At 45.2% G+C, this 14,500-nt stretch overlaps 2 protein-coding genes across 5 annotated transcripts in view; both read right to left on the bottom strand.

The window, feature by feature from the left end:
- The window catches only part of LOC117514997 (zona pellucida sperm-binding protein 3-like), a 56,972-nt gene extending 46,919 nt beyond the window's left edge, over positions 1-10,053 (bottom strand). Inside the window, exons 1-2 of the mRNA XM_034175558.1 lie at positions 9,543-10,053; positions 8,878-9,182 (exon numbers count right to left, since the gene is read on the bottom strand). Of these exons, the coding sequence (XP_034031449.1) occupies positions 8,878-9,182; positions 9,543-10,053 (816 nt within the window). The remainder of the gene's footprint in view (positions 1-8,877; positions 9,183-9,542) is intronic.
- LOC117516384 (bromodomain-containing protein 1-like) overlaps positions 2,291-14,500 on the bottom strand; it is a 53,533-nt gene continuing 41,323 nt past the window's right edge. For 2 of the 4 annotated variants that reach the window (XM_034177357.1, XM_034177358.1), the window contains exon 13: positions 10,880-14,473. In XM_034177357.1, coding sequence (XP_034033248.1) covers positions 14,287-14,473 — 187 coding nt within the window. In that variant the 3' untranslated portion in view covers positions 10,880-14,286. Of the gene's footprint in view, positions 2,302-10,879; positions 14,474-14,500 lie in introns of those variants that run through there. The other 2 variants (XR_004562380.1, XM_034177359.1) reach the window with 2 other exon arrangements.

Below are 14,500 nucleotides of genomic sequence, written 5' to 3'. Positions count from 1 at the left end.
GGACATGCAGGTGGTTGGTGAGACAGAGGAAGACACAGAGGACAGGGTGAGATGGAAACGATTGATCTGCTGTGGCGACCCCTAACGGGAACAGCCGAAAGACAAAGAAGAAGAAGAATATAATCTTGGTTCATTTAAAACTGTTTTTCATTTAAAACTCATTTAGAACTGCCACAATCAAATGCACATTCAAGCACTGATAACATTGTGATGCACAAGCCCAGGGTGAAACACTGGTCCTAAATATACATAACATTACCACAGGCATAGTGTCTCACAACAGTGGTACCATTTATTATGAAGGATCCATCGACCCAGAACCAACCTGAAATGATCTTAAGCGTGTGTGTGTGTCCATCACAAACACCATATTCAAACACAAGGGTGTCCGTGCACGTGGCACCGGGACACTCTGAGCCAGAGGTTGATGATCAACTTTGCAGTCGTATCATCTGAACTTCGGCCACATGTCTCGGACACTCGGGTGAAGAGAGGGGCTAAGCTGTTGACCAATCACCACCTGGTGGTGAGTTGGATCCGCTGGGAGGGGAGGAAGCCGGTCAGACCTGGCAGGCCCAAACGTATGAGGGTCTGCTGAGAACGACTGGCGGAACCCTCTGTAAACGAGATCTTCAACTCCCACCTCCGGGAGAGCTTCTCCCAGATCCTGGGGGAGGTTGGAGACAGAGTCCGAGTGGACCATGTTGTCCACCTCCATTGTCGATGCAGCTGCTCGCAGCTGTGGTTGCAGGGTCTCTGGTGCCTGTCACGGCGGCAATCCCCGAACCCAGTGGTGGACGCCGGAAGTAAGGGATGCCGTCAAGCTGAAGAAGGAGTCCTACTTGTCTTTGTTGGCAGGTGGGACTCCAGAGGCAGCTGACAGGTACCGTCAGGCCAAGTGTGCTGCAGCCTGTGCGGTCTCAGAGGCAAAAACTCGAGTCTGGGAGGAGTTCGGGGAGGCCATGGAGGAGGACTATCGGTCGACGTCAAAGAAACTCAAACCGTCCGATGCCTCCGGAGGTGGAAGCAGCTCCCCACCGGCACTGTTTACAGTGTGAGTGGGGAGCTGTTGACCCTGACAGGGGATGTTGTTGGGCGGTGGAAGGAATACTTCGAGGATCTCCTCAATCCCATTATCATGTCTTTCGAAGAGGAAGCAGAGACTGCGGACTCAGAGGCAGACTCATCCATCACCCAGTCCAAAGTCACTGAAGTGGTCAGAAAGCTCCTCGGTGGCAAGGCTCCTGGGGTGGATGAAATCCATCCGGAGTACCTTAAGTCTCTGGATGTTGTGGGACTGTCTTGGTTGACATGTCTCTGCAGCATCGCGTGGCGGTCGGGGACAGTGCCTCTGGATTGGCAGACCGGGATGGTGGGCCCTCTGTTTAAGAAGGGGGACCGGAGATTGTGTTCCAGCTACAGGGGGATCACACTCCTCAGCCTCCCTGGTAAGGTCTATTCCAGAGTACTGGAGAAGAGAATTCAACCGATAGTCGAACCTCGGATTCAGGAGGAGCAGTGTGGTTTTCGTCCTGGTCGCAGCACACTGGACCAGCTCTACACTCTACTGAAATCAGCACCACAATAACATCAAAACAGTGGTTTCTACAACCCCTGGCAAAAATTATGGAATCACCGGCCTCGGAGGATGTTCATTCAGTTGTTTAATTTTGTAGAAAAAAAGCAGATCACAGACATGACATAAAACTAAAGTCATTTCAAATGGCAACTTTCTGGCTTTAAGAAACACTATAAGAAATCAAGAAAAAAATATTGTGGCAGTCAGTAACGGTTACTTTTTTAGACCAAGCAGAGGAAAAAAATATGGAATCACTCAATTCTGAGGAATAAATTATGGAATCACCCTGTAAATTTTCATCCCCAAAACTAACACCTGCATCAAATCAGATCTGCTCGTTAGTCTGCATCTAAAAAGGAGTGATCACACCTTGGAGAGCTGTTGTACCAAGTGGACTGACATGAATCATGGCTCCAACACGAGAGATGTCAATTGAAACAAAGGAGAGGATTATCAAACTCTTAAAAGAGGGTAAATCATCACGCAATGTTGCAAAAGATGTTGGTTGTTCAGTCAGCTGTGTCTAAACTCTGCACCAACTACAAACAACATGGGAAGGTTGTTAAAGGCAAACATACTGGTAGACCAAGGAAGACATCAAAGCATCAAGACAGAAAACTTAAAGCAATATGTCTCAAAATCGAAAATGCACAACAAAACAAATGAGGAACGAATGGGAGGAAACTGGAGTCAACGTCTGTGACCGAACTGTAAGAAACCGCCTAAAGGAAATGGGATTTACATACAGAAAAGCTAAACGAAAGCCATCATTAACACCTAAACAGAAAAAAACAAGGTTACAATGGGCTAAGGAAAAGCAATCGTGGACTGTGGATGACTGGATGAAAGTCATATTCAGTGATGAATCTCGAATCTGCATTGGGCAAGGTGATGATGCTGGAACTTTTGTTTGGTGCCGTTCCAGTGAGATTTATAAAGATGACTGCCTGAAGAGAACATGTAAATTTCCACAGTCATTGATGATATGGGGCTGCATGTCAGGTAAAGGCACTGGGGAGATGGCTGTCATTACATCATCAATAAATGCACAAGTTTATGTTGATATTTTGGACAATTGAAAGGATGTTTGGGGATGATGAAATCATTTTTCAAGATGATAATGCATCTTGCCATAGAGCAAAAACTGTGAAAACATTCCTTGCAAAAAGACACGTAGGGTCAATGTCAATGAGCAGATCTGATTTGATGCAGGTGTTAGTTTTGGGGATGGAAATTTACAGGGTGATTCCATAATTTATTCCTCAGAATTGAGTGAGTCCATATTTTTTTTTCCCTCTGCTTGGTCTAAAAAAGTAACCGTTACTGACTGCCACAATCTTTTTTCCTGATTTCTTATAGTGTTTCTTAAAGCCAGAAAGTTGCCATTTGAAATGACTTTAGTTTTGTGTCATGTCTGTGATCTGCTTTTTTTCTACAAAATTAAACAACTGAATGAACATCCTCTGAGGCCGGTGATTCCATCATTTTTGCCAGGGGTTGTAGTTGTTTAATAATACATCATAATTTTAAAAACAACATTACAAATTTCACCAAACTGGGCATTGTGGTTCATTTCAGTACCATGAAACTAACGAACACATGCAAGTCATTCACTGGCAAGGCATTAAATTGTAAATCACATATAACAAAGATTTGCTTAACCTGTACCCCTTGATTGTGATCTGACTGATGTTGATGTTACGTGGAGAGATACATAATTCCATTCACTGCACCGCTGTGACTGTCAGAGGAGACGGTCAATTGAAGAATCTAATGGAAGAGCCCATGATGGTTATCTGTGGTGGCAGAGTTCTGGTGGCCGGCCCGCGGGTCAGATGTGGCGGCTGAATGAGCTTCTCCAGGCAGGTAAACTTGTTTTCATGACCAACAAGCTTTGGATGGATGGATGGATGGATGAGATTTATTGTCATTGTCATTACAAGTGCAACAACAACGAGATTACATCCACACTCACATTACCACAGATAAACAGCAATTAATCCACAATTATTACTTGTTTACCGTAATAATGGCACACATCAGAATTAATCAATCAATCAATCAATCAATTTTTTTATATAGCGCCAAATCACAACAAACAGTTGCCCCAAGGCGCCTTATATTGTAAGGCAAGGCCATACAACAATTATGTAAAACCCCAACGGTCAAAACGACCCCCTGTGAGCAAGCACTTGGCTACAGTGGGAAGGAAAAACTCCCTTTTAACAGGAAGAAACCTCCAGCAGAAACAGGCTCAGGGAGGGGCAGTCTTCTGCTGGGACTGGTTGGGGCTGAGGGAGAGAACCAAGAAAAAGACATGCTGTGGAGGGGAGCAGAGATCGATCACTAATGATTAAATGCAGAGTGGTGCATACAGAGCAAAAAGAGAAAGAAACAGTGCATCATGGGAACCCCCCAGCAGTCTACGTCTATAGCAGCATAACTAAGGGATGGTTCAGGGTCACCTGATCCAGCCCTAACTATAAGCTTTAGCAAAAAGGAAAGTTTTAAGCCTAATCTTAAAAGTAGAGAGGGTGTCTGTCTCCCTGATCTGAATTGGGAGCTGGTTCCACAGGAGAGGAGCCTGAAAGCTGAAGGCTCTGCCTCCCATTCTACTCTTACAAACCCTAGGAACTACAAGTAAGCCTGCAGTCTGAGAGCGAAGCGCTCTATTGGGGTGATATGGTACTACGAGGTCCCTAAGATAAGATGGGACCTGATTATTCAAAACCTTATAAGTAAGAAGAAGAATTTTAAATTCTATTCTAGAATTAACAGGAAGCCAATGAAGAGAGGCCAATATGGGTGAGATATGCTCTCTCCTAGTCCCCGTCAGTACTCTAGCTGCAGCATTTTGAATTAACTGAAGGCTTTTTAGGGAACTTTTAGGACAACCTGATAATAATGAATTACAATAGTCCAGCCTAGAGGAAATAAATGCATGAATTAGTTTTTCAGCATCACTCTGAGACAAGACCTTTCTGATTTTAGAGATATTGCGTAAATGCAAAAAAGCAGTCCTACATATTTGTTTAATATGCGCTTTGAATGACATATCCTGATCAAAAATGACTCCAAGATTTCTCACAGTATTACTAGAGGTCAGGGTAATGCCATCCAGAGTAAGGATCTGGTTAGACACCATGTTTCTAAGATTTGTGGGGCCAAGTACAATAACTTCAGTTTTATCTGAGTTTAAAAGCAGGAAATTAGAGGTCATCCATGTCTTTATGTCTGTAAGACAATCCTGCAGTTTAACTAATTGGTGTGTGTCCTCTGGCTTCATGGATAGATAAAGCTGGGTATCATCTGCGTAACAATGAAAATTTAAGCAATACCGTCTAATAATACTGCCTAAGGGAAGCATGTAAAAAGTAAATAAAATTGGTCCTAGCACAGAACCTTGTGGAACTCCATAATTAACTTTAGTCTGTGAAGAAGATTCCCCATTTACATGAACAAATTGTAATCTATTAGACAAATATGATTCAAACCACCGCAGCGCAGTGCCTTTAATACCTATGGCATGCTCTAATCTCTGTAATAAAATTTTATGGTCAACAGTATCAAAAGCAGCACTGAGGTCTAACAGAACAAGCACAGAGATAAGTCCACTGTCCGAGGCCATAAGAAGATCATTTGTAACCTTCACTAATGCTGTTTCTGTACTATGATGAATTCTAAAACCTGACTGAAACTCTTCAAATAGACCATTCCTCTGCAGATGATCAGTTAGCTGTTTTACAACTACCCTTTCAAGAATTTTTGAAGAATTTTTGAGAATTTTTGAATTAAGACAACACATATACATTTGACACTGTTTATGTGCACTAAACTTGAAACAGTCCGTTATCCAAATTGAGGCGATGTGAGTGTGTGGTAGCCGCTGCAACTGGAGTCACGCTGCTGCTAGCTTGGGGGGAAGGGGGGTGACGTGAACAGAAGCCAGAGTGGGGTGGTGTGATGGGGATGGTTGGGGAGAGGGAGAGGAGCATGCTTCAGTCCTATGAAAAACAGTTTATTGTCTTTGTGGGTTGAGATAAGAAAGGAGCCAAATAATCACCAAGGCCTGAAGACATTCCTCTGGAGGAAAACAGTCGGGCAATTTGTCTTTCAGGCTTGATAAGCCTGCCATGTTGTGGTTTAAGCAGTGAAAAACACTTTTTACAGTTCCACTTGAACAACCAAATCCCAATTATGAATTAAGAATATTCCCCGGCCTCCGAAATCTTCAACTTCATCTGCAAGGCACACATCTTCTCCAAGATGTCATCCAATTTGCGTCTGAGTCATCGCAGTCTGAGAATGCAATGCCTTGCCAACCTCGTTAATCATGATGGACAAGCGAGGGGCCGTGGTTCTTGATGCCGCCGTCTTGCCAATTTTCCGATAGAGCAGGGCAGCACATAAGCCAGAAAGTACCAGCCCTGATACCATAAGACCAAATATGAATAAATCCTCGACATCCTCAACGGAGAAAGGCGCCAAGCATGCCACACACTAAGACCCCCAGGAGTCGAGAACATAGCCCGCAGGATGCGTTCCATCTAGGCAGGTAGGATACCCCCATCCTGACCTTCCTGTAGAAAAAATGGTGTCAATAGCGTTCAGAGACAAGCTGATCAATTCCATGGTTAATCCAACAGAACCACTATCCAATATAATTTGAGGAATTCACAGTCTGGTGAAGTAGGGACTTGAAGGTTAAAGCAGAGAGCAGAGATAAGGGAGAATGGAGGAGATTCGACCGCCCTCATCGGAGTCCCAAGCTTAATGATGATACCACCCTCCAACTCAAGCTTTGCTTCGGGTGGAGGGTGGTATCATCTCTATGGACTGGAAGTAAGGAATGTTGTCCCACTCCAGAAACGAAAACGTGATCCCCTGGCCAGCGGGGTCTACAGGCGTCACACTGGCCCCTGTGGCGGGGAAGGTGCTTCCAAGGATTATTTGTAACAGGGTTCAGTCTCTCTGTGTTGTTCAATCAATTCAATCAATTTTATTTATATAGCGCCAAATCACAACAAACAGTTGCCCCAAGGCGCTTTTTGTTGAAGTCTTTGATCCAGTAGATGGTGCTGCTCTCCACCAAAAACTGAGAACTGGTGGGATCCCGGACAAGTTGCTGGAGTCTCTGGCATTCCTCAGGGATGTGTTCTGACTCATGCAATGTTCAGCGTTGCGTGGACTGGCTGTCATCCAGCTACAGAAACAAATTCTTGTCTTTATTCATTCAAAACCGTAATTGTCCAAGTTCACTCCCTAACCCTAACCCTACCCCCTAACCCTAACCCTAAACCCTAACTCTGTCACAGAACAGAAACTGCACTCACAAAAATCCTTAATGGCCTCCTCATGGCAGCTGATTCTGGTTTACTCACTAGTTCTCATCCTCCGTGACCTGAGTGCAGCTTTTGTCACATCGTCCTCCTCAGCAGATTATCCTCCACTGGCACGACCCACCCTTCATCAGACGGGTTTAAATCTCATCTCTCAGGCTGCACTCAGTTCATACGGCACAAAACCTACATCTCAGCCTTCCACTGTCACTTCAGGTGTGCCCCAGGGCTCTGTCCTGGAGTCACTTCTCTTCATCATTTACCTCCTCCCCTATTGCAATGTTGTCCGCAAATACATCAACTTGACACTCTGCTCTATCTGTCCAACAAACCCACTCCCACTCTCTCACCCTCCTCCCTTTCTGACTGGCTAGCAGAAATAAAATCCTGGTTCTCCTCAAATTTTCTCAAATTAAATAGTGATAAAACAAATTTTGTCCACATCGGGACAAAATCAATTTTATCCAAAATGGACAGTTGTCTTTTAGTTATTGACACGTGCCACCCCCCCCACCCACACACAGGTTTAGAGTCTGGGTGTCATCCTCAAGACGTACTCTGTCGTCACCCGGTCTGCATGCTTCCACCTTCCTAACATTAACACTCCCCTATCTCACCCCTAGGGGGCGCAGAGCCTTCAGCCACTCTGGAACCCATGACCAGTTGACCAACTTGACCACCTGTCCTCAGACATATATATATATATATATATATATATATATATATATATATATATATAACTCATATAAACTCTCTCCCCCTCTGAAGAATCAAAAACCAAACCATCTGATCCAGAGCAGCAGACTGACTTTGACCTGTTTCTACTTCTTGTGGTTTTTACCTCCAACAACCATGTTTTCACCTGTTTGTTGGTGAACAGTCTGGAACCCACAATGTTTCATATATCCTTATGAATATTTTTTTTAGAGGATTCATATCCTGACAGGCAAGAACTGATTTTCAAGGTCAAAGGTCAACATCAGGAAAAATCCAGATCTTTAACATTGAATGACTATTTAACAAAAAATTCATAACTGTCAAAAAAGTTTGAATTTCTTTGATATTTGAGAGCGTGCCCTGTATCGGCTGATGAAGTTTGACCTGTTTCTGATCCGGATTTGGACTTAGCAGATATTTGATTTTAACAATGAAAAGCCCTTTAGATCTGTATTTTGTATATTTTAGGTTATGAAAAGTCTCTTCTAACAGGACTTTGACCTTGAAATTTTTTTCCAAAAGGTAAAAATTGTGGAATTGGAAACTCCTGTTGGTGGAGGTTTGCGCTCTACGAGCATGGCGCTCTAGTTTTATTTGGTTTTATTCCTGTGCCGGGTCCCTGAGTGTCTGGGAAGGCGCCTATAAATGAAATGCATTCATATTTGTCTCTGCAGGTTCTGGATCAGGACTCAGTATCCACACGTACTCTGCATTAACTGACTGATGGCGCCACCAACGAAAAGATGGCGGATCTCGACCAGGATACTCATAATTTAAACAGAGGTTTTATTGAGATTGAACACGAGCTTGAGAGGTCATGATGGACCAGGGTTCTGCGCAGGTCAGTGTCAGCGAGGTCCAAAAGCAGTGCTGTAGGGTGGCGGTTGTCATTTCCTCCTGGTCCTCAGACCAGGTTGTCTTCAGAGAAAACTCCCACGAACCCCTCCATCTGTGTTTGTTAAATCAGACTAAGCAGACCGACTCCCTGCTGAACCAGGGACAAGGGTTTGACTCCAAACGTTGCACAAAGGTTTGGAAATGACTAAATGATGAGGGGACAAGATTTGGGGCCAATCAGCTTCCGGTGTCAATCAGTCGCGTTGTGACATTTTGTATTCGTGATGTCCAGCTGAGCTGTTGCCATGACAACAGGTCACTGGTCGGACAAACCGAGTTACTGCTACAACATAAACACTTAGCGTTATACTTAATCACACGCCAGCAAGCACACTGCTAGCTCACCAGCAATTCACTGCCACACCTATGAAGCTCCGCCTCAAAGATGACGACGTCAGTGCGAGGATCCTCTCCAGCAGCAGGGCAGCTCCCCAGCTTCAGGTCTGCAGCCTGAACCGGCCTGTTGGTCCCCAGCAGGTCCCTCTTCACCTCTACGTGGACCAGGTTCCCCCCACAGGTGACACTCACGCTGTCAGCTGCCTCGGGTATCTTTAGGTCAAAGTGCGGCCGGAAGCGAGGAGGCGCCTCAGTTGGCAGTTCTGGAAAGTACCACGCCAACGGTTCAGGAAGACTCAGTTTGTGCTGAAGATCTGTGAGCAAAGGGAGGTCAAAGGTCAATCTCAGACATGTCCTGAACAGTTTTTGGGTTGTATTTAAACATAAACCAACAGGTGGCGTCACTGAGGTGATCACCAGCCACCCGAGTTGATTCCTGATCCAAGCAGTGGGTCAGTTCAGGCCCACCAACTCCAGCCCAGGGTCACTGTGGGGCGGAGCCTAGCAAGGGGCAGGGCTTCAGACCCATCCACTTTTGACTATTTTGAATAAGTCAGAACATATTTCTGGATGCTGCATCACTGACATGGACTAAAAGTGTTTTTGAAAATAAAATTCCTGATTTGTTCATTCGGTTTTCTTTAGCGACTCAGAAATAAACAAACATTTCAGACCTTTGACCCCAGTGACCTTCACCTTCATGAAAACATGGTGCTTTAGCACACCTGGCTGCAGCAGGATGGAACGGATCAGCCAGGTAGAACCAGAACGCTCGGTTCTGGAAGCTTCTGCTGCTGCCTCAGACCAGATCAAGTCCAGGCTGGAGACCATCGTCCTCAGCACCAACTTGATCTCAACACAGTCCACAGAGTGCAGTGGACACTTCTCAGGACTCAGAACCGTATTTTGAAGGAGCCCCGGGCTTCCAGAGGCCAGGGCCTGGTTGTTTGTGTTTGTCTTTGAGTCTGGGCACACTGACCTCCAGCTGCCGTTTAATGTTTGACCAACATCACTCACAATCACCCGGTTCTTACCTTCTGTTCTGTGGGCTTTAGGCTGCTTTGGTTTCTGGGCTCGTGTTTGAGGACTAAAACCTCCAAATGTGCCTCCGGGAAGGTTCTTGTAAGCCACTGGAGCTGCTGGTAAACCGGCACAAAGGATCCAGAACAAGATTCGGGTCGTCATTGTGAAATGGTTCAGTGCCTGAGTGCAATCTGCTTTTGTACAGCTGGACTTTGGCTCCACCCACAATGTGATTGGCCTGTTGGGAGTCAAGGCAGGACTCATTAAACCAATCAGATGCTCTTGGAATAATGAGAGCGTACACTTCAGCCAAACTCCAACAGTGCCGTTTGTGTGATGTGCAGATGGGGGTGCTGTTCCCTCACAATCCAAACTCGGACTCTGAGGTAGACCAGAATCCCCTTTTCTTTGACCCAAGATGACTTTTCAAGGTCAAGGTCACTGCGTTCCAACCACACCGACATTCACACATTTGGAGGTGGGTTCTGGACGTTCCCAGCAAAGTCAAACATACCAAAGGTCAGTCACTGGCCGGCTCCTCCCAACTACTGTTGCCAAGTTCTACCCAATGTGGTACTTCAACGCTGGCTGACCCTGAAATTGCCCTTAAACAATTTAGGCCAAGACCAGGACACTTTACTTTCAACCCGATTTAGACCAAATGCAGCACACTTTGGATTCCAGAGTTTCTCTGGTAAGATCAGCTAAAGGTCAATCGCCTGGATGTACGAGTGCTGCCGCCCTGACAGGACTTTTACCTGATCAAGACAGAGATGCAGGTCACTTATTTTTAAGTAATGGGGTGGGTGAGTTCCACAGCTTCCCGTTTGTGTAGCGTGCACTTTGACTTCTGGTGTGATTTGGTGCTCTGTAAACAAACAGAATTTTCTTCACAGCAACAAGACATCAGAATCCAAATAACTCTTATCTGGTGCAGATGGCACCACCCAGGACTCCCTGAAGAGGAATAAAACCAGCAGACAACAAATCAGTGAATCAAAAATCATACTTTAATTTTTCAGTGTTTGGTATAAAAACCCACAACTCCTGTTCGCTATACCGCTGTTCACCAAAGAATTGGCTAGTACCACATCTATTTACACCAACAAGTCCAAAAACCAGTCTGCCCGGCACAAATAAAACCCCACCCACCCACGTCCAATCAGCTGTCTGCTTTAATGCCATGAGTAAATACAGGATGTGCACGTGTGGTTCCATATAAAGTGATGCATAAAGACAGTAATAAATTAGAACAGGCACATTGTGCAGCTGATGTGGATCCAGGTTCCAGGAAAAGTCACCACAGCACACAAAGAGGAAAAACAATGAGTGGGCAGCAGACTTTTAGTTTGTGTATCAATGATGCACTTGAACCAAAAGCAACTTCATCGACACAAATATGTAAAAGTCAACTCAAACATTCAGTAAAAAAGTTAATGCTGAAGACGACAAACATCTGAGTACTCAATAACTTACCAAAAGAAGATGAAAGAGACAATAAAAACGTTAAGTTTCTTCGTGGCTTCGAAGTTAGCACCAGCAGCGTGTCGAACGCTCGCAACGATGAGCATCTGGACCACTGACAAAAAAATGACTCAGAGAACCAAATCTGTTTAATGAACGAGTATCAGGACCCCGACAAAAAGACCCAGAGTTAAATCTGTTTGATGAACAAGTATCAGGACCCCCGACAAAAAGACCCAGAGTTAAATCTGTTTGATGAACAAGTATCAGGACCCCCGACAAAAAGACCCAGAGTTAAATCTGTTTGATGAACGAGTATCAGGACCCCCGACAAAAAGACCCAGAGTTAAATCTGTTTGATGAACGAGTATCAGGACCCCCGACAAAAAGACCCAGAGTTAAATCTGTTTGATGAACAAGTATCAGGACCCCCGACAAAAAGACCCAGAGTTAAATCTGTTTGATGAACAAGTATCAGGACCCCCGACAAAAAGACCCAGAGTTAAATCTGTTTGATGAACGAGTATCAGGACCCCCGACAAAAAGACCCAGAGTTAAATCTGTTTGATGAACAAGTATCAGGACCCCCGACAAAAAGACCCAGAGTTAAATCTGTTTGATGAACGAGTATCAGGACCCCCGACAAAAAGACCCAGAGTTAAATCTGTTTGATGAACAAGTATCAGGACCCCCGACAAAAAGACCCAGAGTTAAATCTGTTTGATGAACGAGTATCAGGACCCCCGACAAAAAGACCCAGAGTTAAATCTGTTTGATGAACAAGTATCAGGACCCCCGACAAAAAGACCCAGAGTTAAATCTGTTTGACGAACGAGTATCAGGACCCCCGACAAAAAGACCCAGAGTTAAATCTGTTTGATGAACGAGTATCAGGACCCCCGACAAAAAGACCCAGAGTTAAATCTGTTTGATGAACGAGTATCAGGACCCCCGACAAAAAGACCCAGAGTTAAATCTGTTTGATGAACGAGTATCAGGACCATCAACGAGAAGACCCAGAGAACCAAATTTGTTTGACGTATGAGTATCACGACCCCCAACAAAAAGACCCCGAGTCAGATCTGTTTGATGAATGAGTAGTGGGACCCCAAATGAAAAGACCCAGAGAACCAAATCTGTTTGATGAATGAGTATCTGGACCCCCAACAAAAAGACCCAGAGTCAAATCTGTTTGATGAACAAGTATTAGGACCTCCAACGTAAAGACCCAGAGAACCAAATCTGTTTGACGAACGAGTATCACAACCCCCAATGAAAAGACCCAGAGAACCAAATCTGTTTGACGAACGAGTATCACGACCCCCAACGAAAAGACCCTGAGTCAGATCTGTTTGATGAATGAGTAGTGGGACACCCAATGAGAAGACCCAGAGAACCAAATCTGTTTGATGAATGAGTATCTGGACCCCCAACAAAAAGACCCAGAGTCAAATCTGTTTGATGAACAAGTATCAGGACCCCCAATGAAAAGGCCCCAAGAATCAAATCTGTTTGATGAACAAGTATCAGGACCCCCAATGAAAAGACCCCAAGAATCAAATCTGTTTACTGAATGAGTATCAGAACCATCAGCGAATAGAGTCTGAGAACCAAATCTCTGAGTATCAGTAACACTTCCTCAAAGTAATCATGGGGGCGTGTCCTGAGCTGTTTCAGATCCAGTGCTCCAGTACTGAGGCACTGGAGCACTGGATCCTGCTCAGGCAAGTGCACCCATCACCGCAATGCCAAAAAAAAAAAATTCACTCATCACGAAACTAGTTTTCCTCATTAGGGACTCCCTAAGTATGGAGGAAACCCACCAAGTAGTTCTTGATATCTTGATTAAGGTGTACAGTCTTACATCTACAGAACTGGCAGAAATACAGTCTGTCCAAACACTGATACTTCTGGGATCGATCCAGTTTTCTACAGTCATCTAGATCTGTTTCTGTTCCAGTCTTTTTTACTGCTGGATCAGGATGAAGAGCTCATGATGCTGGACCATTCCAGCCTCCCTTCACGTGGTCTCAAACTGGGTGAGTCTTTGACCAAACCCTCCACCAGCTCCTGGTGGGATCAGTGAAAATCAGATGGCTGATTTTTTTTTTTTTTGGCATCCTGCAAAGAAACAGCAGACAACAGTCCCATGACAGAGTTGGGTTTGTTCAGCATCTCTCGATCCAGGAGTCCCATCAGACCACCATTTCTGAGCCAGGGTGAACCTGCTGGATTATGTACACAGGCTCAGACTGGATCCAACATGGTGCCGAGGAGACCTGCATAAACCTTTTGGTGCTTTTTCCAAATGTGACGGCACAGCTTCAGCCAAACCTCGGAAGAATTTAAGCCTAAATCATCAGCTGCCAGATGATCAGGAGGAGGAAGTGCCTGTGAAGACTATCCAATCAGAGCTCAAAGACCTGCTGCTTTCTCTTTATGACATCATGAAAGGACAAAAACCTCTTTTACTTTTTCTTGGTAACCTTCTGGAAGGTTTTGCATGATCAGACCACCCAAACTTCAGGCAGTAAAGTGCAGCATTCGCAAACGGTCATCACGAAAGAACTGCGACGCTCAAATCACACCGGTGACGCGGGTTTGATCTGGGTCGGACTCTGGATCCCTAACAGTGGCCCTGATACTCTAAAATTAGTGTCATGCCTCGCTTGTAGCTGTGGCTGCCATCAGACGATCGTGGAGGTCAAAGTCGCCTGAAAGCTTTGGGCCCTCACTCGCCCACGTTATTCACCCTCTCACCAAGTCATCTGTTTCCAAGCTGCATAGATGTTTGACATGAACCTTTAAATGTCTGACGTGTTGTGATGGAGTCCAGTTCCAGTTTGCAGGATGCGGTAAACACGATGTGTGAGACACACGAACTGTCCCTCGGGCAAAAGAACAAAACAGAAACACCTGAGGACAGGTGGATTATGGGAGAAGGTTGCTGCTGGCAGGCGGCGCCGGCTCACCGCTGACCCACTTCAGGTGGGTCAGGGCTCGGTCAAAGGCGAGCCGCACAGTTTTCCGGACGCTGGCAGAGCGTCCCTCCATTAGCTTGACTCTGTCCACCGCGTTGATCCCAAAGGGTGCCATCTTTGATCTAGGAAGCCATTGCCTGCAGAAGGCAGAGACAAAGGTTATG

This window comes from Thalassophryne amazonica, chromosome 8 (assembly GCF_902500255.1).
Source record: "Thalassophryne amazonica chromosome 8, fThaAma1.1, whole genome shotgun sequence".
NCBI classification, from domain to species: Eukaryota; Metazoa; Chordata; class Actinopteri; order Batrachoidiformes; family Batrachoididae; genus Thalassophryne; species Thalassophryne amazonica.
Note: the sequence above shows the minus strand (reverse complement) of the source record. Positions and strands in the feature narration are given on the sequence as shown.